General features: G+C 38.3%; 1 protein-coding gene across 1 annotated transcript; it reads left to right on the plus strand.

Annotated features, from left to right (window-relative positions):
- The first annotated feature begins 1,943 nt into the window (after positions 1-1,943).
- Positions 1,944-25,704, plus strand: slc4a5a (solute carrier family 4 member 5a). Its single transcript, XM_060883559.1, has 24 exons — positions 1,944-1,958; positions 3,607-3,739; positions 3,934-4,094; positions 4,717-4,869; positions 5,052-5,147; positions 5,421-5,476; positions 6,643-6,800; positions 7,604-7,691; positions 7,803-7,957; positions 9,918-10,046; positions 10,871-11,045; positions 11,201-11,334; positions 12,863-13,134; positions 14,626-14,687; positions 14,989-15,180; positions 16,532-16,645; positions 17,088-17,249; positions 17,947-18,125; positions 18,847-18,919; positions 19,340-19,408; positions 21,343-21,516; positions 22,043-22,219; positions 22,644-22,699; positions 25,267-25,704. The coding sequence occupies exons 2-24, from the start codon at positions 3,660-3,662 to the stop codon at positions 25,508-25,510; spliced, it is 3,159 nt and encodes a 1,052-aa protein (XP_060739542.1). The 5' UTR covers positions 1,944-1,958; positions 3,607-3,659; the 3' UTR covers positions 25,511-25,704.
- Positions 25,705-25,896: the final 192 nt, after the last annotated feature.

Here is a 25,896-nt window from a genome sequence, read left to right on the forward strand (position 1 = left end):
GAGTCCATTACTCTAATCAATTCATACAATAAAAATATATTTAGAACATATATTTAGAACTGTTTAAATAATGATATTTTTCTCCTTCAGTCCATTAGAGAGGCTTTAAATAACACAGAATGGTTTGTTCTTGTTTTAGTAACGCAGGTCTCACTAACCTATTGATTTGGTATTTTCAAATACCAAATGTGTCTCTGAGCAGTTTAAAAGATATTTATCAATGTCAAAATAAAGTTCATTATATATGACATAATATACATTTAAACATAAAAATTTGCCTGAAATTCACTCACAAATTACATTGCTAGTTTTCTTTTTCACATATTTGAAGGAATAGGGTAATAAAATGAGTTTTAGGTTAAATAAACCCATAAGTTGTTGTTATTATTATTATTATTATTATTATTATTATTATTATTATTATTATTATTATTGTTGTTGTTGTTGTTGTTGTTATATACAAATTTGAACAAGAAAATACAGCAACTTCAAAATAATTTATTTCAACAAAAATAACAACTTTGTGTTATAATAAAATTGACTAAATTTTTGATAACGATGAGGCTCCTCCTTTCATTATTTCACAAATTTAACCAACCATTTGATTCTAAATATTATAGACATAAAACAGACAAAATATCATGGTTAGTTTATAAAGTAGAACATTTTAGTTTCATAAATGTTTTTTACAAATCAAACAAACAAAATAAACGTTTTTTTTAAGGCTGTCCAATCAATGAAAATGATTCTCTAAAATGATTCACTAAAATGATTCACTAAAATGATTCACTAAAAATTATTAATTCCCTAAAAATAGTTTGATGTGTTCGATATCTCTTTGATCGCACAGACAGAGGAAGACACAAGTCTCGATCACGAAGCGGAATTATGACTGAGAAATAAACCTTGATAAAGAACTGAAATGAAGCAGCCTGTAATTATCAGTCTGCATGTCGTGACTAAGCCAAAGCGGTTCTGAATGAACATGAAGCGATTGTGGAGATAATAAATAACGAACAATCAAAGCGAGTTCATGACTCAAGTTCAGAAGCAAACCTGTTAACAGATGAATCATTGCAATTGATTCCTCTGCCACGTCTTCAAACCGTCTTCGGGAAACAGACTTTAATTTGCACCTGATGTAGTAGCTAATTGGCTCTGCAGCAATGCTATTAATTTTTACATCTTAATTGCTGACCATTTTGAGAAAACAGGACAAACATTTTTTTAAACACCCAGTGATCTTGCTAATCAATGACACAACGAAGAAACGTCTCTTTGACTCAATACACACGTAGCATCTTAAGGATTAATGCTAGCCCTTCAGTCTTTCAGCAATTTAGCACTTTTCTTTTTGCGACAGGAAACAGAGACAATAATGCGGCTGGGTTTTTTCATCAATGCAGCACTCGATGCTATTGATCCCCTCAGGCCGGCTTTCACAATAGCACAGAACTAATTAGAGTTCACTTTGGTTTCAACAAGTACACTATGGCCTAAATAAATAAATAAATAAATAAATAAATAAATAAATAAATAAATAAAAGAAAAATGACTATAGTTTTAATGTTTCAGGTTTAAGAATTAAACAGATTTTATAGATAAAATGAAGTGAACATTTAACTAGCCAATCACCTGGTCTGAGGAACCAGGATGTGTGTTTTTGCCTGTTGTTTTGTTTGTATTGAATTATTGTACATGTTTCTATTTGTTGAATTCTTTTTTTTTATAGTAACTACAGCTTTAGTAGATCCAGCCTGATGTCACTAAAAAAGGAAATAATCATTTAAAAAAAACAAAAACACCCACCAAAAAAGATATATAAATATATTTTTATGCAAAAAACAAGTTCCAACCTTTCTGCTCTAAATGTTTTGCCCTGCACCTGGTGAAGCCCAGAACCCTGTAAGAAATGTCATCCTCCTGGCAGACCCTCAGTGTTGCCTGTGATTATTCAGGTATGATTATTCCTCTTCACTCAGCAGAGTTCTCTGTAAAGGTTCCAGTCCAGGGTCCTTTCCAAATGTCTGAGCTCGGCTCTGAGCTTGGCTTTGTGGTCCAGAGGTTTATGTCTAGCTGCATAAATTCTCAGGATGTTGAGAAGGGAAGAGATGTGCTTGGAACATCAAAAAAATAAAAAGACAAAAACTGGCCAGTTTTAGTTGGATTAGAAGTGTGTTGGCTACGATAAGAGTGTCTGCTAAATGCTGTAAATGTAAATGTAAATGTTGGCGTGTCCGCCTCTGTTGTGATTGACAGCAGTGTCTCCTTGCCAACATGCTAGAAAAGTGTGTAGGATTAACTAAGTGCTGCAACAGTACTTTTGTTTGTTTGTTTTCTTGCTTGCTTAGCGAGATCAAATTATCTTTTTATTTTGTTTATTTCTCCTGAGATTTTATTTCATGCTATTTTATTTCATTCATTTTATTTCATTTGTTATCTAATGCTCCTTATTATCCCTGTTGGAATGAACCCTACAGCGGCATTATCAAAGACGATTAGTACAATCTAGCAGGTTTATCAACAAAACATAATTCAACATGATATTATGAAGGCAGGGAAACTTGAAACTGAGTTTTTTTTACACAGGGAAACTTGAATTGTCAAATCCAGCTAAAGAAGATTTACTGCCTTATTATTTGTCTCTTATTCATATTCTCAAGCTTGACGAAATTCTGCACAAGATAAATAATTCATGGTCCAAGAACAAATAAAAGGTTTTTGCTCTTGAATAGCTTACTTGAGTAAGAGTATGTTGTTACATTATTACTCTGGAAAAGTTGTACAAATGTTCTAAAAAGCTGCTTCAGCACTAGAATTTTCCAATCCTGTGTCTCGGAGACTTTGATTTAGGTTTCAGAAAAAAAGACTGAAGTCTGTTCTTGAACAAAAAAAGCAAAATGAACCAAACGAAAGCCTGGCAACAAAATAAGTGGAAAATTTCCTGTCAAAGTTTGATGTCTCACTCAACAAGTGTACTTTAGGTAAATGATTTAGATCATTTTATAAAAAGAAGGTTCAGCTGAGGGGGAAAAAAAAGGAAAAATTGCAAAAACTGAAAGCTGAAGAAGGAAAAAATCTAAGAGAACTAAACCGCATGTAAGCCTCGTTTTTCTGTCACACTCTAAATTCTCAAGATCCTGCAGGGATTTGCTTCTAAAAAAGCCTCCCTTCCGACACGCTTGCTCTGTCACACACACAGTAATGAGTCAAAGTTGCGTGTTTCATGAGTACAAGCAGTTTTCACAACATCTGCCTGTGCTAAGCTGCCTGTCAGGCAGCTAATTTATAACACATGAGTCACGACATGCGAAAGCAGAAGCGTCTATTGTGCTCATTATGAGGACGGTTTAATTGTTACCATTGAACTAAACAGGTTTAACGGGAACTCGCTGATGTTTCTAGAAATGCTACAGAGCGACACTGGAGGCTCCTTCCTACTAGCATGTTTTGAAAGGACACATTTATTTCCATTAAAAAAACATTTAGAAAGACCGGCCTTTATTACATCTTCTATTTTTTTTCATGATGGTAGATCAGCATTTGAATTGTAACCAGGGTTCTGTGTGTGTGTGTGTGTGTGTGTGCGTGTGTGTGGTTCCTAAGTGTCCCCTGCTGCAGAGCGTCTGAGGTATATTTTAGGAGATGATGAAGACGCCATGCCCACGCCCACCCTCTTCACCGAGATGGATACGCTCCAACACGAGGGAGACGAGCTGGAATGGAGGGAGTCAGCCAGGTATTAGGTCACACACACATACACACACACACACACAAACACACACACACACATTAAATTTGAAGACAGCACCATGAATAAAGAACAAACACCAGATTCCCAATACTAATTAAATGTAGAAGCGTGGCAGGCTGCTCCTCCTCTCCTGTCAGCTAGACGTGTGTGTGTGTATGTGCATGTGTGTGTGCTCTCAGGTGGGTGAAGTTCGAGGAGAAGGTTGAAGAGGGCGGTGAGCGCTGGAGCAAGCCGCACGTCTCCACGTTGTCTCTGCACAGCCTGTTCGAGCTGCGCACATGTCTGCAGACCGGCGTGGTGCTGCTGGACCTGGACGGATATTCTTTGCCACAGATTGTCGGTGAGGACGAAGTTTTAGTGCCTTGCATAAGTATTCACTCTCCCGAAGGTTCCCACAGTTTGTAGTGTAATGACCTGGAATAAAAAGGGACTTCAGTGAGATTACATATCATAAGCATACACCAAATAATAACCCACTGCATAAGTAATTAACCCATTGCTATGGAAACGGTTTCTCCTCTGATCTTCTCTTTGCACTGATCTGCAGATTTACAGATTTAATAATAATCAAATAATCCAATAATCAAGCCAATAAAAAGCAAATAATCAAACCCTGACTGATAATTTACCAGAATGTTCTCCAGTAAAGTTGAGTTAAAACAGTGGGCTGTCAGGGTGGGAGGGGCATGCATACTTAAGCTCTCCTGTCAATCACAGAGAATCTAGCCAATCACAGGTGTCTGTGAGCTCGTGTATGCAGAAGACGGCAGATTGCACTTTCCTTTGACAGCTTTTATAATCCTTGATTGGTAGCTGCTGTGTGATTGGGGAGAGATAAAAAAAATGGTGGGATAAAAAAGTGGGCTATTGTTGTCTTTGCCCTAAAACATTTGATTCAACTCATCAACAAAGGGTTCACATGGAATCCTGTGGGGGTTTTCTTTTGGTTTGCTTCCTGACAGACGACATCATCGAACACCACATCGAGGAGGGCATGGTCAATCCAGAGCTGAGGGATAAGATCAGCTTTGTGCTGTTGAGGAAACACAGACACCAGACCAAGAAACCCATCCACCGCTCACTAGCTGACATCGGCAAAGGCAGCTCCGCCCCCAGTGAGTCGTCTTCACCTCCTTTCAATATCACCTTCATTCATCACACACTTAGACAACAAGTACCAGTATCATAGAAGGGTCTCTGGTGTGTCTGTGTATGAGAACCTGCAGATGGTTTCTAATTTGAATTCCATATTTATTTTGATGGTCCTGTAACTGAAATGTGTGTGTTTGTGTCTCAGGTCGTAGTCCAGCCCGGAGTCCAGCAGCTGCTGCCAACTTCAATCGCTCCACAGAGGATCTGAACAGCAAACATGCAGGAAGCTACGGCCGTCTTCGTACGTCCTTCCTTTATCAAGACCAGATTTTTTTTAATGACAAGTAGGAACATTTCTATTGCAAGCCAGTCAAGTATTTTTATATTTGGAAAATCATTTCTGAGATTCAGAATGCAGGCTTGGTGGGAAACATGATGGCTCTAGCTTCGAGATTTGTCCACAGCATTTTGGTTCAGTATATGCACAAAGAAAATTGTGTGTGTAATAGTTGGATAAAACATGTGCATGTGAGTGAATTTTTGATCTGTATGGATTCATTTTTGCATGTTACAGGTCACGCCCAGAGCAGAAGTATGAACGATATTGCAGACACACCAAGCACTGACCAGGTAAAGCGCACCTTCTTAATAAAGTGTCTGCATACAATACTTATGCATATATACACACTTCTATGTGAATATATGAGTGTGTGTGTGTGTTAGAAAGACGTTGGGCCACTACGAGCCACCAGAATAGCTTATATAGCCCTCATGCATTGGGAATGAGAGTGGAGTCATCCTGGAAGAGACCACACACTTTAAACAGAGTATATCATTCATAAAAATCCATGTATTTAAATATTATTACAGTATTTCCGTACAGACTCTCGGACAAATTACATTTTGGAGGTAGAAAACAATTCTTATAATATCTTTAAGGTGAATATCTTTAAGGCACAAATAATTTTGAACCCAGAAGAAAAGGGCTTTTACATTGATGTCTCCTTATCTCTAAGTCAAAATATTATCCTACATCAGATGTTTTATTCTGCAAAATAAGAGAGAGGTATGTGTTGCCAAGATGTGGCTTGTTAATGATAATGTGGTTAGCTTTGCATTTTGCATATGAATTAGTATTGATTTTCAGTTAGAGAATAAGTGTGCCTCATCCTCGTGCCTTGCACATACCCTGCTTTATTTCTGTAAAAACAGACTGAAGCACCATAATATATCCACTCATCAGGTAATGTATATTAATTGTGAGTGCTGTGAATATCCCTGATAAGGAGATTAGGGTAATAAAAACTAATAGAAAAGAAATAAAATGGCAGTTCATATTCTGTATGAATTTGAAGCGTGTTGAATAAAACATGCACAGTATGTATTAAGTTCTCTTGAAAATAGTATAACACTTTTCACACGGACACAGAAAAGCACTTCAGAATTCGATTATAAAAATAACCACCTTCTTTTCGAAGTTGATTAAGCTCATAAGAAGTTTTAGATAAAAATGAGAATACATTTGTCAACCTTCTTTGGAATGTGTTCAAGCAGTTCTAATTAGATTTTGAATAATTAGAATTATAATAGAAACTGCTTTAGGAACTCAGTAGTGTGCGTGTATGTGAAGAAGATATCCTTTTTTTATTCTGGCTTATCGCAAACTCCACTCAGGAAAAAAATTTAAAAAATATACATGACATACATGCTGACGATGCAGAAACAGTAAGGATGAGTATGCTATCAGTATTACCATTGTTTATATCCGACATTGTCTTTGCTAATTATGACTGCAGCTAAAGAACAAGTTCATGAAAAAGATCCCCAGGGATGCAGAGGCCTCTAACGTGCTTGTTGGTGAGGTGGACTTCCTTGACAAACCCTTTGTGGCCTTTGTACGACTTGCACAAGCCACAACACTAGGAGGCCTGACTGAGGTTCCAGTGCCCACCAGGTACACTGATACTTATCAATATCCCACTTCCCACCAAGTACATTTATACTGCATTCCAAGTACCACACTTACCATTCCATTCCCAGTGCTTATGAAGTAAAACTTGGTACCAAAACCTTAGTATGGAATAATAAATTCTTGGTCACACCAAGGTCTTAGTACTGATTAAATACCACATTTATCAGTCTCTCTAAAGGTCTTAATTCCCCTTGGCTTTTTTAAGGTCTTAAAGGCCTGCATGTATCACTCCATTTTTGGTCCCATTACCCACAGATTACTACATTTATCCCTTCATACCAAGGTCACACTTCTCACCAAGTACCACATTTACCACTTTCCTTCAAGATCCATGTACCCACCAAGAGCTATATGTGCCACTCCAAACCATGGTCCTGGTTCCTACCAATTACCACATATCCCACTCTGTATTAAGGTTCTAGTACCAAGAACACAGCACATTTACTCCAGTTTATGAAGGTCAAAATCAAGTACCTACCAAATAACATATTCACCACACCATACCAAGACCCAGGTCCCCTTGTATTACTACAACTTCCACTCTGGATCTAGGTCCTGGTACCCAGATGCAGCCTCTGTTAACAATCTATAACAAGGTCCTGCTGTCTACCAGTTAACAGCATTCCTTACCATTATTAATCCCTGCTTATCATGTACCATCACAAAGTCTTACTTCATATTGCTTATTAATTTCTTAGCTGTTTCACAACCATAGAAATATAGACCTTTGGGATATCCAATTTTAAATTTAAGTTTGTTTATAATGGTAACTTTTCTTATTACAGGTTTTTGTTTGTGCTTTTGGGCCCTCCTGGCAAAGGCAAGTCCTACAATGAAATTGGCCGTGCTATTGCCACACTTATGGTGGATGATGTAAGCATGAATATAATCTTCTTTTCAAAAATTCAGAAGTAAATTTGTAAAATCATAAATTAATCAAAGCTACAAAATCCAGCATAATAACTCTGCAAGTTTTCTTTCCAGCTCTTTAGTGATGTGGCATATAAGGCCCGGGATCGAGAGGACCTGATTGCAGGCATCGATGAGTTCTTGGATGAGGTGACTGTGCTTCCACCTGGCGAGTGGGACCCCAAAATTCGCATTGAACCACCCAAAAAAGTGCCATCTGCTGACAAGAGGTAAAGCCAGAATAGTCTGGATAATAGACAATAATGGAGATGGTCTTTTTAGCAATATTTTATATAATAGGATTCCAGCTTTGTTAGTTAAGCTAGCTAACATCCATCCATGCCTACAATTAAAATAGCATGGGCTGCATATTACAAATTGTAGTCCTGCTGTGGCAGTGGGGTCATAATTCCAAATTTGGTGTCAGGGCAACAGAGATTTAGCCTTAGTGATCACATGTTCAGGAAAAAAAACTGGCTAATACAGCTTCTAGCTTCATCCCCTTGCACAACATGATATTCTGTTTTTAGAAATTTTTAAAGCCATTTTGTAGCCTATTGAATTGGGGTTGAATGAGGGGCCCTAGAAGTGGTGTCTTTGAATAAGAAGTCATGGTTTTTGATCACAATAATACATTTGATCATAATAACACAATAATACACCTTGTTTTCACTATATCATATTTTGGCATAACAGTGAGGGGAAAAAATTATTTGATTCCCTGCTTATTTTGTACATTTGCCCACTGACAAAGAAATGATCAGTTTATCATTCCATAATTATCAGTATTTTAACAGTGAGAGACGGAATAACAAAAAAAATAAATAAATAAAAATAAAAAATTTCAAATTATTTATAAATTGATTTGAATTGATTTGCTCTTAAAGGGAGTGCTCATAATCTCAGCTTGTTACCTGTATAAAAGACACCTGTCCACAGAAGCAATCAATCAATCAGGTTCCAAACTCTTCACCATGGCCAAGACCAAAGAACTGTTGAAGGTGTCAGGGACAAGATGGGTGTAGACCTACACAAGGCTAGAATGGGCTACAAGACCATCACCAAGCAGCTTGGTGAGAAGGTGACAACAGTTGGTGTGATTATTTGCCACTAGAAGAAACACAAAATAACTGTCAGTCTTCCTCGGTCCTTGCAAGATCTCACCTCTTGGAGTTTCATTGATCATGAGAACGGTGAGTAATCAACCCAGAACTACATGGAAGGATCTTGAAAATGATCTCGAAGGCAACTGGAACCATAATTACAAATATAACAATTGGTATCAAAGGTAACATATTACCCCATGAAGGACTGAAATCCTGCAGCGCTTGCAAGGTTCCCTTGCACATATACAGGCCCGTCTGAAGTTTGTTATGATTCACAGTAGAACTGGGTGAAATTTTTAGTCAGATGAGACCAAAATCAAGGCATCAACTCTCATCGCCGTGTTTGGAGGAGAGGGAATGCTGCCTATGACCATCCCCACTATCAAACTTGGAGGTGGAAACATTATGCTTTGGTGTGTTATTCTTCAAAGGGAACAAGACAACTTTACCGCATCAAAGGGACCATGGATGGAGCCATGTACTGTCAAATCTTGTGTAAGAACCTCCTTCTCTCAACCAGGACATTGGAAATGGGTCGTGGATGGATATTTCAGCATGACAATGACCCAAAACACACAGCCACAAGGCAGCAAAGGAGTGGCTACAAAGGGGTCAAATGCCTATTTCACTAATTAAAATGCAAATCAATTTATAATTTTAATAAATGAACAATAAATCAATTACAATAAATCTTACATTTTATAAATGCATTTTTCTGGATTCATTTTGTTGTTATTCTGTCTCTCCATTATTCTGTCTCTACCATTAAAATTATAGACTGTTCATTTCTTTGTCAGCAGGCAAACGTACAAAATAGCGGGGATCAAAGAATTTTTTCCCCTCACTGTATTTGTAATCAAAGCATTTAAGGAGGAACCCCAGTGCCACCTTATGCTAAATTCTGCATAATGTATCTGAATGTGTATGAGGTTTGTGGAGCTTGAACCTTGCATGGAAATGACTTACTAATTGCCACCGGCATGCCTGTGCTGCGAATTAGAAAGCTGATAGTTAATGATTATTCATTTACTGCACCATTTATCCTTCAGCTACTTCAAGTCTCTGGTCTTATTCCCTGATACAGAAAGTCTGTGTTCTCTCTGAATGAGCTGGGCCAGATGAATGGCACTGCGGGAGCCGGGGGAGGTATTGCAGAGGACGAGGAGATGCCTGTGCCACATGAGCTCGGTGAAGAGCTGGCATACACGGGTAGGTGAGTTCCAATTATCCCTCAGGAGTGTCATGGCAGTTAGCAGGCTTATGATGGACTGGAGTGTGCTTCAAGCTGAAAAAGTCTCTTTAAAACACTAAAACACTTCGCTTGCCAGTTGCAAGGCTAGTCGGGAGAATGCAGGTAATTGGAGATGGCTTCAAACTGTGCAGAAAGGGGGCGATTTTAAGGTGATAAATATGCCCATAAAATACAAGTGAGTGGAAAACACATTAGAGCAAATAGAAGGCCAACATTCTGTGCTGTCCTTTACTATTCTCTTCTCAGAAAAACCTCCTTGTTTCATTGCCTGTCTGTCCTTTTCTCCTTCTCCTTTCTTTTACACCCTACCTGTTTTTAATGTGGTGTATTCTGAAAACAGACCTCTTTTGAATTATGTATGAGAAACCTGTTAGTCTCCCATAGCAAGTCCTTTAGACTGACAACAGAAGGTCTGGACTCCAGAGCAGTTTTTATTGGCCAAATACTTCCCAAGAGGGCATCTGACTGCCATGTAATGCTACCAATCACGATTCATATTGTTTATTGGTATATGGTCGTGAAAATGTAAAAAAAACTCGTGTGCAAGTGTAGATCATTCATGTGAGAAAGTTGTGCAAATTAATGAGTTGACACTGTGAATTCCAGCATTAAGCTGATCCTCATGAGCACTCATTCTCACAGTTGTAATCATGACGGTTTCCTTGTTCCTTGAGGGACGTATAGCATCACATCGGCTTTGTGTTCAGGCAGGCCATTAAAAAAGGCGGCTTCTGAGATCTGAGGCTGAGACTAGAAACCTTTGTTTTTGTGTTTGCGGATGATAGATTCTGCGGAGGTCTGTTCCTGGACATCAAGAGGAAAATACCCTGGTATCCCAGTGACTTTTATGAGGGTTTTCACATCCAATCGGTCTCAGCCGTGCTCTTTATATATCTGGGCTGCATTACCAATGCAATTACCTTTGGTGGCCTGCTGGGAGACGCAACAGACAATTACCAGGTAAACCGCTAAACTTTATGGAGCAATTTGTAGTAAAGTTGTACTTTCAAACCCAGTGATTCTCTCCTAGTCTTTCTTAAGCTATGCAGTGATTTTGTTGGTTTGTTCTAGAAGAGTAGAATCTCTCTCAAACCTTCTCCCTTTCTTTCCCTCAGGGAGTAATGGAGAGTTTCTTGGGTACAGCCTTAGCGGGCACAGTCTTCTGCCTTTTTGGCGGTCAGCCCCTCATCATCCTCAGCTCTACTGGACCCATCCTCATCTTTGAGAAGCTGCTCTATGACTTCTGCATGTAAGAGCTCTCCTGATTTTCTTTTTGCTCCAATCCTCTTTTGGCCTGTCCTCATAAATGTCCTATTTATGTCTCACTCTGTTGTTAATATTCATGTATTCTTAACAAGACTTGGACTAATATTTAAAATAATCATATTTGTAATCTGTTCTTCAGGAACGGTAATGGAATATAATTGAAAAACCATTCAGCCATGGGGACAGGGTTAACATCTGGAAACCTAGAATGCAGGAACAGAAAATCAAGGCTAAGAAACTGAACAAAGAAACAGCAGGCTAATTAAAGACAATTGAACACAGACCAGGTGCACACAATAGGGAAACAAAGCCAATATAATATGGCAAAATATAAACAAAAGAACACAGATAATTAATAACAAACACATGCATCACACATGGTGCTAGAAATTCAAAGACCTGCAAGAGGAAATTTTCTACCAAATTTCCAAACATTTTAGCAACCCTGGTTTTCTTTATTATCATCTATCGGTTCATGACATGGCTGATTTACATTTAGTGTAAATGCGGGGTTCACAGAGAGGTAAAAACTTTTGAGAGAGGTAAAAAAATTATGACTAAAAGATGAAAGAATCTAAGAAAAATCATTAAATAATGCAGCTTATCCACTGTGGCTAACTCTTCCGAACTCACACAAACTCTTCCTTCTTGTAAAGGGTGTCATTATTTTCAATGTGCTAGTCTTCGCTAGCTCACCATCGATGCATCTTACCAGCAGGCGTTCATCAGTCTCCTGTTGCTGGCACAGCAGCTTCCATTCATCCGTGACTAATTTGCCTCTTGATTTGAGGCATTTATTAGCTGCGTGAATACCAGTAGTTCACCAGGCACACTCCACAATCTGGAGGTGTGCTTGACCTGACTATGCACGTTTCTTTTATTTTGTTTTTTAAATTCATAAATTTGGGTTTGAAATGGCTTCCCTGTGGTTCTGCCACAATTCAGCTTTCACATTCAACCTAATCAATGATAAATGAGCAAATTGTGACTCTATTAATATTCATTTTGTAGGCTGATAGTGCCAATCAAAAGTTTTTGAATTAGCATTTTTGTTGGCCTGATTTTAAATGAAAGAAATGTTTATTTGACAGGAAACAATTTAGATGCTGTTCCCTTTTATTCCACATATAGTACAAAGATTATATTTGTTTTATAAATTAAACTACACTTAACAGCTCACAGCTCACCTTAAAAAAAATCACTGTCCCATTAGCATCTGAAACATTGACCATTACGACAAAGATTAATGCTGTTTATTTAACATTATTGCTTATTTAATTGCTTTCTGTACCTAGTATATTATGTTTATTGAGCGAACAGTGATTAAACTCTTATAAAACTTAAAACTTTTAACTAGAAGTGTGTACTTGTAGGGTTGATTTGTATATATCTCATAGAAATGACTGCTTTTCAGCTCATATTGCATGATAACTGTTCCAACTTGTATTGTCAATAAGGACAGAATTGTCCTTGAGCATCTCAATGCTGTAGATTTACTGATTATGTCTCAGGAGCAGTAGCATGGACTACATGGAGCTAAGGCTGTGGATTGGCATACACTCGTGTATCCAGTGCTTCTTGCTGGTGGCCACCGATGCCAGTTACATCATCAAATACATGACCCGCTTCACCGAGGAGGGCTTCTCCAGCCTCATCTCCTTCATCTTCATCTCAGATGCCATTAAGAAGATGGCTGGGTCCTTCAGCTACTACGCCATCAACACTGACTTTGAACCCGACTTCATCACCTCCTACAAGTGTGAATGTGTCGCGCCAGACATGAGTGAGTCCTTTGTTGGCGCAGGGTTCCAGCTGGTACAAGCTGATTCTGAAACTCACAAGCTTTCACTCTTGACATTTAGCCTAAAATTCCTTCCTGTCACTTTCATTGTTGAGCAAATTTCAGCAAGCTACGTATACATAGTGAGAACTTAATGCTGAAATTGTATGCCTCTGTATTCAGAGCTCGACTCTCGACTTCTTACTCATATAACGTAGCTATGGATTCAGAAAAAATATCCACGGAGACATTGCTATTATGTCAATATTTTGACAGCACTTCAGGGAAACTAGTTCCATGAAGTTGCAGATCTCCCGAGTAAATAAAATCCATATATATATAATAATGCACTTTGCTAGCTATACTTTCTAGCTAGACTGCTAGACGTTTTATTGTGAGTTATTTCTGCAATAAATCAAAAAATATTTAAGCAATGTAAAACATAAACTTGAAGGTTGAGGAAACTGTGAGGTTCAGCTTTGTTTTTATCCATGCTAACATTTCACTGTATTGATGATCTGAATTATGCAGAAATATTGATACATAACGCATTTGCTGTTGGGTTAGAAGTAGCTGTGTATTTAGAGCTATTGTAACTGATTTGCACTGTGCTTGTTTTTGCTGCAAACATGGCTGCCGCTTCGTATGTGTAAGTATCAGCCATCAGTATGCCAACTGCATTTCCCAGAATCCTCAACAAAAATACAAACTTAAAGCACAATCATTTTAGTTCCCTTGATTTCTAACTACAACCATATTTTGAATGAAGTAGAGTTTGTGTGTCCAATCCAGTGTTGATTAGTTTCCATTAACAATCTTTATCATTTTGTTGATTTGTATTTATTTACTAAAGGAATACAACTTTTTACTCAAGTTATGGTTACATTTAACGCTGTCAAGTTAATTTTGTAAAGAAAAAAAATGCAGCATGTCAAAGTCCTGACACTGGAGACCATCAAATATGAAATAAACATACGGATAATTGCCTAAATAACATTAGTAAAAAAAAAAGTATTAGAAGAGTATGTGGATGGTCTACCATTCAAGTCGTACTGTCCAATCAAAATCCAGTGCTGTGGTTTAAGTGAAGTCTGCTGATCCCCTGAGACTTTGCTTATAGACTCTGACTTTTGATTGCGGTTTGCCCTTTAGGATTCGTCTGTGCCTGACACATGTATTTTTAATCAAAGCTAAACTCTGTGTTATCTGCCTCATCCTGCATGCGAATGAAATTCCAGAGTTCTCTCTCCCTCTCTCTCTCTCTCTCTCTCTCTCTCTCTCTCTCTGTTTCCGCTTGGAGATTTTGAAGCCCACAATTAAAATTCCCTGATTGTAATTCTATTCCAAGCCCAGCTGTTGGCTTTTGTAGCACACAGATGTGATGCAAATGAACAACAAATTGCAATTCCCATCACAAATTTGTTTCTTCCCTCCATTCTGCTAATTCCTATCATTTTCTCTTTCTCCCTCTCACTACCTCTCTTGCTTGTTTAGTGGCTTCACTGCTCTTTGGTGCTGTAGTTCCAGTGCCCGATAATACGTCTGCTCTCTTTGGTGTAAGTGCTTCTCTCTTTCTGTTTAAAAAAATGTTTTAAATTCAGATTTGTGCTGCTTGAAGGGTTTGTGGCTTAAAAAACTTTTGATTTGTGTCTTTAACCATTTCAAATGGGGCGAGGTCTGAAAAGGTCTCATGATGAAAGTGGACTCAACCTTGTGCTTTGTTTTTATCCCCATTTTATGAATGGATCTCACGTTCATCCTGACCCTCTCTCACTTTCTCATCTCTCTCTCTCTCTCTCTCTCTCTCTCCCTCTCTCTCTCTCTCTCTCTCTCTCTCTCTCTGTCATGTTCTTTCAGATGAATATAACAGCTCTTGATTGGAGTCAGCTAAGCAAGAAAGAGTGTCTCAAATATGGCGGCCAGCTGGTGGGAAGCTCCTGCAAGTTCATCCCAGATTTAGCGCTCATGTCCTTTATCTTATTTTTTGGCACATACTCCATGACTGTGTCGCTGAAGAAGTTCAAGTTCAGCCGTTACTTTCCTACTAAGGTGCGGGCAAGGGATGAATAATGAGTCCTTAAACACTTCCACACACACTTATGTCGAAAAAAACCAACTGTAAATGATTGGATTCCTTTTATTTCTAGAAAACACAATGTTATCTTAATTAATTCCAAAAAAAAAAAAAGTTTAATCACTGTCTGATCTGAGGTCCATGTGGGTGTGGCCTAATATTCTAATAAATACGTTTGACAGACAGCCCTTTTTCCTTGACTCCCAGCCTGCAATGACAGTCAAGAGGAACTCTATGCATGCTGGGAAAATCAGGCTTGTTTTACCATGTCACCCGAATTGGTTAAATAGTTAGCAAAGTGGACATTTGATTGGCTGAATACAATCTCAAAAGGTGAAACAAAGAAATGCATGACAGACTCGAGCGAGAACCCACTGTTTCTCAACTTCTCCCATGAGCCTCAACTAAGACAAACTCTGCCCAATTCTTATTGGAAATTCTGGCACAGAGAAGACATTGGAAAGTCGCCAAATGTTCAACTTTGTAGATGAACATCATGGGACACAAGAGCAACATTAACCTGATTAGAAACCAATAAGAGCTTTAGGTTCTCTAGGGTTTTAAGTTTGGTACATGACACAGAGTTGTCGTTTGAGGTGAATTATAAATTGTCCGAGTAAATCTGCACCAACATTCTAAAGGGCAGTTAACTCCAAATGAGTTCAAAATGAAATACAATATAAAGTATGGGGCCATTAATGGAGTTCAGTACAGAAAGAGAGGAAAAAAGACCTTCTGAGGTCTGTGTTCTCTTTATGTTTTATTTTGTTTTTGATATAAATGTTGACCAGATTTGTGATTGGCATAGTCATTATATAACATACCATGAATAATAGAGAACGTATGATTGCACAAAAGGTCTTGTTGCAAACAATGACATGTGTCTTTTTTAAATACGACTAATGTCCACCTTGAAAATCAAACAGCGAATAGATCAAAATTTCAAAGAAATCATAAACATGCAATAGTAGCACTTAAAAAATAAAATCTTTAAACCAGACAGTTCCAGAATTATTAAGCAATACCCAAAAAAATATTTTAAATCTCAAAATGTTAAGATCGACAGCATCACTGCTCAAGATATTGATTTACAGTATTTATATGATATAAAGTACTTTGTTGGTTGATATGGCAGAAGAGATGGATAAAGTTAAATCTTACAAGTCATCTGACTCTACAGTTCATCAGCATGGTTTTGCCCACTGAGCAGCAGGAAACTCACTTTTTCAAGGTGATGAAAAAGATTTGGACAAATGCATCAAGGAGAAAACAGAATATTGATGTGCTGTTTGGTGTCCTGTTTTCTTTTTGTTTTCGTTTTTTTAGATCAGGAAGCTCATCAGTGACTTCTCCATCTTTATGTCCATTATGACATTTGTGGGTTTGGACATGCTCATGGGGCTGAAGACTCCTAAACTGATCGTGCCGACTGAGTTCAAGGTGAAATAGAACACACATACACACACACATACAGATACTGTATACACACACACAATACATGTATCTTACACTCATATAGACTACTAAAGCTGCTATATCATAAGTGAAACTAAAATTCTGCAACATTAAATGTAAATATAAAATGATAAAAAAAACATGCCATTCTTTAATAAAACAAAAACCAACACTCTCTTTCTCTCACTCTCTCACTCATTTTCTACCGCTTATCCGAACTACCTCGGGTCACGGGACAAAAACCAACAACAAAACATTCATTCGCATTCATATACATATTTCCCATTCATACAAAAACAACACCCACATATTGTACAAATCCTTACTGAAAGATTTCCTTTTAATTGTTTTCCTATTTTCTGTTCCTGATTCTCACTTGAACTTCTCAAATCTCAGTGAAATTCCTCTGTTGTTTTCCATCATGTAGCCCACACGTCCGGACCGGGGCTGGATTGTCATGCCCTTTGGGAAGAACCCGTGGTGGGTTTATCTGGCTAGCTTCATGCCTGCTCTCCTCGTCACCATCCTTTTATTCATGGACCAGCAGATCAGTGCCGTCATCGTCAACAGGAAAGACAACAAACTGAAGGTGAGTGATTTGGTTTCCTCCAAATGGGAATTAAATAAAATATGAATGCTTTGGTGTTTGATGTGAAAATAGAAGATGCGAGAATCATTTTTTGTGAGTGTGACAATATGATTTACATGAAAAGAAGGGCAGTTTATATAAATGTGGAGATTTTATGGAATTTGAAATCAATTTCTACTTAATATCTAAAAGGGTAAGAGGAATGTTAGACTGTTTTGTGTAAATGTGAGTGTATTATGTCTGATGAGAACTTTATATTCATGGCAGACCATATTATTTGTATGTAAAAGCATTTTTGTTTAATTACAAGTGTGTTTTATATGAAAGTAAGAGCTGTAGTATGTGATGGCGAGAGTGATTTATTGAAAAGCATTTTTTATGTATGGTATGTGAGAGCATTTTAGATGAATGTAAGAGCTTTTATGTGAATGCAAGAACATTTTTCATGAATGTTCCAGGTTTGTATGTGAACAGATGAGTGTTTTATATGAATGTGAAAGCTTTAGGTGTAATATTGATAGATTTTGTTTTGAATCTGAGAATTTCTGTTGGAATGCAAGAGATTTTTTTTGGCTCAGTGAGAGTAAATATGCAAAATATCTGGATAGGTTAGAGTCTGTGAAATCAGAAACCTTTGTTCTGTGGAACTGAATATTAGTACACAAGCTGCAGTGTATTTTTAATTTTTCTCAAACAGAAAGGGTGTGGGTACCATCTGGACTTGTTCTGGGTGGGTATCCTGATTGTCGCTTGCTCTTTCATGGGCCTGCCATGGTACGTAGCCGCTACAGTTATCTCTATCGCTCACATTGACTCGCTAAAAATGGAGTCCGAGTCCAACGCCCCAGGAGAACAGCCACAGTTTCTGGGCGTGAGGTAATGTTTACACGCTCACAATGCTGTCTGTCATAATGCATTCTGCTACCTGTGATTTTTCTTACATAATTCAGGTTCAGAACAACATATACAGATTTTTTTTATCTAGCTAGAGTAGATTTCACAATCGAATGATTTAGCAAATCGGACAAATCTGAATGTCAGAGTTTTGGACAAAACGTTTCATCATTTTTGAAAAATGAGGGGGAAAAAGCAACAGTGCTTGCTAGTGGACTCAGATTTTTAGTTTATAAAAGAAAGAAAAAGTAGGGTCTTTAATTGTTCATTGGATGATTTATGGTTCTAAATTTCTTAAGACATTTTTGTGGCGGATTATTTAATTATAAATCAAAGGTTAACTATGGCCAAGATAACGAACGCAAGTTTCAAATTTTTCCTAAATGTTGTTATCATCATCAATTAAATATTTGCCAATAATTGCAATTTTTACTTTATTACTTTATTTATTACTTTATTTACTTTATTACAATTTTTACTCATGTTTTAACTATTTATGGTTACAGTTAATGTTGTGGAAAGTCCTCAAAAAACGTTATGTTAAGCTATAAGCATGTTATATGATACTAAAGCAACACCATGTGTCCCAATCAAAATCCAGAATTCAGTGACAGTATACTGAGCCTGGAGTTGAGCTTCTTCTTCTTCTTCTTCTTCTTCTTCTTCTTCTTCTTCTTCTTCTCTATCTTTGTGATCTATAAAGGGAACAGCGACTGACAGGAATCCTGGTCTTTGTCCTAACCGGAGTCTCCATCTTCCTCGCCCCAATTCTACAGGTAACACCATGTGGTGATGAATCATTTTAAGCTCATATAACAAGCATATTTGGACTCAAAATTGACTTAACTCAGAGAACGGCTAATTAAACAGACCTTAAAGGTCTTGCTCCAAGAATATCTCAAACCCTGGTAGGTTTCCATATTCATAATGAAGAGCAGGTTCAGCTGGCACACAGTGGGCGGATGTAATTGTGCCAAACTGGAAATGTCAGCCTTCCTTTACCTGCTCAGGTCTCCAGTGGAGTGGATTTGGCAGCAATGATTGACACAGGTGTAGCGTGTGATACATTTAAGTGCAAATGTGCCATTTTATAAAACAGAGCCAAAGTATTTTGGTTTGAAAAATCAGTGTAGCGTATGGTGCTGCTGAATGCTAATTGATGATGTGATGTATATAGTGCAGTTTTCTGTCCTCAGTTTATCCCAATGCCTGTGCTCTACGGGGTCTTCCTCTATATGGGTGTTGCTTCTCTTGGGGGCATCCAGGTAAGCAAACTAACAACCAGTAAATAAACACATTTAGCAGAAATTACAAGCATGAACATACTTAGCTAACATTAACATAGCCAGCCAGCTAGCTAAAAGTAATTTGTTCATCAGTAAAATTTACTTAGACTAACTAGTTAACTAGTTTAATTTGGCAATGATACAGAAATTCAGCAGGGAAAAGTTTGCCCCCTTGCATAAGTTACCCAATTAAAATTTTTGTTTATGTAGCTATGTTAGCATCAATTCTGTATGTTAAAATTCAGTACCGCCATAAATAATAATGTAGCATCTTCAAATAAGGTTCTGCCCCATTACAGGGAGTGCAGAATTATTAGGGAAGTTGTATTTTTGAGGATTAATTTTATTATTGAACAACAACCATGTTCTCAATGAACCCAAAAAACTCATTAATAGCAAAGCTGAATATTTTTGGAAGTAGTTTTTAGTTTGTTTGTAGTTTTAGCTATTTTAGGAGGATATCTGTGTGTGCAGGTGACTATTACTGTGCATAATTATTAGGCAACTTAACAAAAAACAAATATATACCCATTTCAATTATTTATTTTCACCAGTGAAACCAATATTACATCTCAACATTCACTAATATACATTTCTGACATTCAAAAACAAAACAAAAACAAATCAGTGACCAATATAGCCACCTTTCTTTGCAAGGACACTCAAAAGCCTGCCATCCATGGATTCTGTCAGTGTTTTGATCTGTTCACCGTCAACATTGCGTGCAGCAGCAACCACAGCCTCCCAGACACTCTTCAGAGAGGTGTACTGTTTTCCCTCCTTGTAAATCTCACATTTGATGATGGACCACAGGTTCTCTATGGGGTTCAGATCAGGTGAACAAGGAGGCCATGTCATTAGTTTTTCTTCTTTTAGACCCTTTCTTGCCAGCCACGCTGTGGAGTACTTGGACGCGTGTGATGGAGCATTGTCCTGCATGAAAATCATGTTTTTCTTGAAGGATGCAGACTTCTTCCTGTACCACTGCTTGAAGAAGGTGTCTTCCAGAAACTGGCAGTAGGACTGGGAGTTGAGCTTGACCCCATCCTCAACCCGAAAAGGCCCCACAAGCTCATCTTTGATGATACCAGCCCAAACCAGTACTCCACCTCCACCTTGCTGGCGTCTCAGTCGGACTGGAGCTCTCTGCCCTTTACCGATCCAGCCACGAGCCCATCCATCTGGCCCATCAAGACTCACTCTCATTTCATCAGTCCATAAAACCTTAGAAAAATCAGTCTTCAGATATTTCTTGGCCCAGTCTTGACGTTTCAGCTTGTGTGTCTTGTTCAGTGGTGGTCGTTTTTCAGCCTTTCTTACCTTGGCCATGTCTCTGAGTATTGCACACCTTGTGCTTTTGGGCACTCCAGTGATGTTGCAGCTCTGAAATATGGCAAAACTGGTGGCAAGTGGCATCTTGGCAGCTGCACGCTTGACTTTTCTCAGTTCATGGGCAGTTATTTTGCGCCTTGGTTTTTCCACACGCTTCTTGCGACCCTGTTGACTATTTTGAATGAAACGCTTGATTGTTCGATGATCACGCTTCAGAAGCTTGGCAATTTTAAGAGTGCTGCATCCCTCTGCAAGATATCTCACTATTTTTGACTTTTCGGAGCCTGTCAAGTCCTTCTTTTGACCCATTTTGCCAAAGGAAAGGAAGTTGCCTAATAATTATGCACACCTGATATAGGGTGTAGATGTCATTAGACCACACCCCTTCTCATTACAGAGATGCACATCACCTAATATGCTTAATTGGTTGTAGGCTTTCGAGCCTATACAGCTTGGAGTAAGACAACATGCATAAAGAGGATGATGTGGTCAAAATACTCATTTGCCTAATAATTCTGCACTCCCTGTAGAAGTTCTTTATTTTACTGAATAATTGACTCATTTGTCCTCTTGTGCCACAGTTCTGGGACAGGATCAAGTTGTTCCTGATGCCAGCGAAGCACCAGCCAGACTACACGTACCTGCGCCATGTTCCACTCAGGAGAGTTCATCTGTTTACACTGCTGCAGGTCGTCTGCCTTACCGTCCTCTGGATCCTCAAATCCACCTTCCTTGCCATCATCTTCCCCGTCATGGTCCGGGTTTCCTGATGTCATTTTTTAACTCATAAAATCAGTAAATTATTCATCAATAAGTGTTTTGTGAAGTGAAGAAGGAATGTAAGGAAAGGCACAAGACCGAGAGTTCAGTAGCAAAAATAATACACAAATCTATTTTCGGCAAAATTGTGAATCATTTGACCAAAGAGAATGTGAAAATATTCATATGAAAAATATGATTATATGATTAATCTAATTAAAATATGATTCATTATTCACATGCAGCACACGTTTTTAATTGCACATGAATTTTTCAAATGATTCATTTTTTTTACTTGTCTTTTCCAAATAATTAAATTTTTCTCATTTTTTTAAACACATTTGTTTCAGGTGACAGTTTTACATGATCCATTTTTTTCCATATTTGTTTTAAATAGTTCATTTAGTTTCACGTGTGTCATTTTTCATGTTTTTTTAAGTAAATAATTTCTGCAAACGTGACTCTTTCAAATGATTCATTTTTCACATATGACTCACATTTCACATTTGAAATCTCTTTCAGATCCTGGGCCTCATGCTGGTGCGCAAGATGCTCGACATGGTGTTCTCTCAGCACGACCTGGCCTGGCTTGACGATCTCCTCCCTGGGAAGGAGGAGAAGAAGAAGGACGATAAGAAGAAGGATGGAATAAAGAAGGAAAAGAAGAAGGTCAGAAGAGGAGAGGAGAGTGAGGATGAGGTAAGCCTCTGGAGGTTTTGGTGTATTAGTGGATGAATGTCTTTGTTTATCTGCCTGTAAGTGTATGTGCATGTGCGTGCTTGTGTTTGTGTGTGTGTGTGTGTGTGTGTGTGTATGTGTGTGTGCCTCACAACATTATTATTATTTCAGTGACTGATGCTCAACACTAATAGTTTCCTTGTCGAGTTATGGGTAGAGATTCGATTTTATTTTCTCATCTAATATGTGTTATTGGTCTTGCTGGACACACACACACACACACACACACTCACTCACTCACACACACAATAGCTCATACATTATGTACTGCTGCTGTCCCCTACTGGCATAAAGCACTTGTAACATACACAGAGAGGCAGAGCTGCCACATAATTATGTACACCACCTCTTTGGCTTTATACCTCTTTTTAATTTCATCCTGCAGGAGAAGTTCCACCCATACTCTGACTGTGCTCCGGCAGACTTGGACGTGGACCGCAGGTACTGTGTGCTCAAACTGCACGTCCCCTACCGAGACCTGTTAGATCCCCCCGACTCGAGCTCCGAGTGGGCTGCACGCTGTCAGCCGGGCTCCTTTTACCACTGATATGCAACACACATACACACACAGACAAATGCTGTGGTACTTATAGTAAAAAGACAAAAATGTATACATTTATCCCAGTCGTCCTTTCCATGCGCTTGTGAGCAATGCAGATGGATCCAGATTGCATGAACCTGCCCTGATTTTTCTGCTACACCGATAGTGGCGTAGGATAAGAATTTAACGTCGTAGCATTAGTGGCACTATGGTGTATTTCGTACTAGCCTTACGGCGCTGTAATGAATTTCATAAATATTCAGATGCTTTCAGTATGGAGTCTTCCTCCATAATTAAGAAACACTGAACAATTTCTTCTTTTTTATTGTACAACAGATTTTGGTTGTTTCTTTTCTCCTCTGTGTACTGTGTTGTGTTCTCTCTAATGTTCGCTGAGTCATGCTGTGCTATGTTTTATTATTTAATTTAAAGGCTGGTTTTCTGGCTGCACATGAATGGAAAATCCCCACCGAGAGCGACGGGGATTCTCAATTTAGCCCAAGTTTGAACTCCAGAAAGCCGGTGCATAACTTCTCATTTGCTTTATTTTTTTTCCTTTTTCCTTGAAAGTGTCCCTTTGTAATGGAAATGGAATCGGGCCAAAACAGTCTGAGTCCCAACTGCTTATTAGTCCAGTGGTTGAATTGTACAAGTTTGGAGGAATCTGTGTCCTGATTTTTAAACGATTACATTTCCAGGTTATTCTGTGGTGCATTATGTTTAAAATATGATCCTAAACTTTTTTCCAGATTACTCTTCCAGATGCTTTGCTTTCCATCTCTGGTTGCGTTTTTAAGAAAATATGTCACCGTATCAGAGGTTATTATTGTACCAGGTTATTATCCTGCCATCAGAAACCGACATGTTCCATCACATCCTGATACTTACACTGCAAAAAAAAGGCATCTTATCCAAATATCTTGAAAATACTCCGAATTATCAAGTAAACAAATATACGGTGATTAAAATCTGTTATTCAGCTCCTTTATCTTTTAGTAGATTTAGCTTTCTAGAAATAAATGCTTCTTTAGAAATAAAAGATTAAACTTAAACAGCTTAAACTCGGCTTAAACTGATGGAGTAAATATATCCAGAAGAAGCTTTTATTAATGTGAGATTTGGTTTGCTGTTAGATAGATCTGATTAGGAGGGTTAAGGTGTTAGGATAAGATGTTTTTCAGCAGCCTGAGCATGTGATTCAGTTTGGTCTAAAAGAAGAGCATGAGATATTTACTCTAGCTTATAGTCTGTTTAAAAAAAAAATAAATACTACCGATAGAAAATTTTTAACACCTCTCTCTCTCTCTCTCTCTCACTCTGTGTGTGTGTTAGTGAAAAACGATGGAATCTTATTTGAGATTTTTTTCAGAACTGATGCGATCTTGGCATCCGGTTAGTAAGTGAGCGAACAACATAATAATAAAAAGATGAACTCATGAAGTTTGGCTTCCAGAGCAGGCACTTTGATGAGATCATGTCTCAGAGCTGGGACACTTTGCCCAAATGTTTAACTTCTGCACTATTAATTAGGTCTGTTTTTGGCAAACAGTGCTCTTGCTGCTGCCATATCTGAGCCCTGAGAGCATAAACTGCAGCATGTTCAGTCTGCATTATGGATAACGGACTCAGACCCTGCTGCTTTCCTCATTCCCTTCCTTCCTTCCTTCCTTCTTTTCTTTCTTGAAGACCTGTGATGTGACGTGCACACGGTGGTCATCATGTCTGCATTGCTGATAAAGGTGTATGGTCTGGATGATGGTAGTGTTTTCTTATCGTTAATGAGGCCAAAATTCAAGCAGGATATGACACAGAACATCAGGGTTTATGGAGTCGGTAACCTTTGGGTCATTTTTTTTCATTTCAGCATATTCTTTTGCCATTTTTTTCTGGAGGATTGAAATTGGGCGTGACTTTCATTCAGCACCAATCAGTATTAGCTTTCTACTTACAGTACATTGGCTTCTGTTCTTTCCTGCTTTCTCAGCTTTCTTGTGTATTGCTGTATAAGCTGTATGACCATTAGCTGAGGTTGCAGTCCGCTCAATGTTGCTTGTGACACACAAACCTGCTTTAATCTTATCTTTGATTAAAATGTCCAAAGTTCAACCACAGTCATCATTCGTTACTCACGTATTTACAATAATCCTTCATCCTTCACACTTTACACATACTTCAGGTGTAGTAGCTGTCAGTGAGTACGATAAGACACGGCCAAACAACTCTGATCAGGCGTCTTTGTTTGAATTTGTTGTGGTTTATTGACTATCACTAGTGCATCAGCGCTTATTGAGATCGGAAAATATTTATATCTGAAACACAAGACCTGTGTTTTTAAGCTCTGATGTGAACTTGAATGGAAACTGCTAGCTAGCACCAGTGTGTTTCCTGCTAAAGTGTCCAAAGTCCAAGTCCCAAGGGGCAAGTGTTAAAAATCGTATTAGGACGCAGGGCTATTCTTCACCTGCAGAGTTGGTGCCACACCGCTGACCCTTGACCTTTTACCTCATCCTCACTCTCATAACGGGACGTTGCCACTGCGCAGCATCACCCTGCACTTGAAGATCTCGTGCCCGTCATCACCAGCGACACCCATCACCCGAGGAGTGTCGTGTCCAGTGCCGCAGGTGAAGATCGAGATGGAGTCCGAGTATGACGACACCGACACGGAGCACAGATACAGGAACCAGGACAGCAGCGAGACCACCCTTTAATCTCGCTTTTGTTTAACAATTGTCTTTTTGACTTGAGGTTCAGAATCAAACTGTTTCATGTTTAAAAGCTGCACAAACCCAGAAGAGGGCAAGGAAGCTTAAATGCCAAGATGGTGCAAAGAGAAAAAAAAAATAGATCTCTGGATGGAAAGGAACCTTTTCTGAAAGGGAAAATTTATAATAGTACCTTTAATGGGTTTCCCTGAAAATGGGTAACAAAAAAAGATTTTATAGTGAACAGCTGGGTTTCTATTAATGCTCTTATTTTAACATTCTAATTTAGTAATGCTCATTAAGATGAAAGCTTTTTATTTTCTAAAATAGCCTTTGAAAAAATGTGTACTTTCTGTACCTTGTTTTTGTACATAAACGCTGTGTACATTTTA

This window comes from Tachysurus vachellii, chromosome 12, assembly GCF_030014155.1.
Source record: "Tachysurus vachellii isolate PV-2020 chromosome 12, HZAU_Pvac_v1, whole genome shotgun sequence".
NCBI classification, from domain to species: Eukaryota; Metazoa; Chordata; class Actinopteri; order Siluriformes; family Bagridae; genus Tachysurus; species Tachysurus vachellii.

Excerpts from the sequence above, each read along its gene's own strand:
- slc4a5a (XM_060883559.1), top strand. The coding sequence starts at position 3,660 with ATGCCCACGCCCACCCTCTTCACCGAGATGGATACGCTCCAACACGAG. Across the intron at positions 4,095-4,716 it reads TTCTTTGCCACAGATTGTCG|ACGACATCATCGAACACCAC; the intron begins GTGAGGACGAAG and ends GCTTCCTGACAG. Across the intron at positions 6,801-7,603 it reads GAGGTTCCAGTGCCCACCAG|GTTTTTGTTTGTGCTTTTGG; the intron begins GTACACTGATAC and ends TTCTTATTACAG.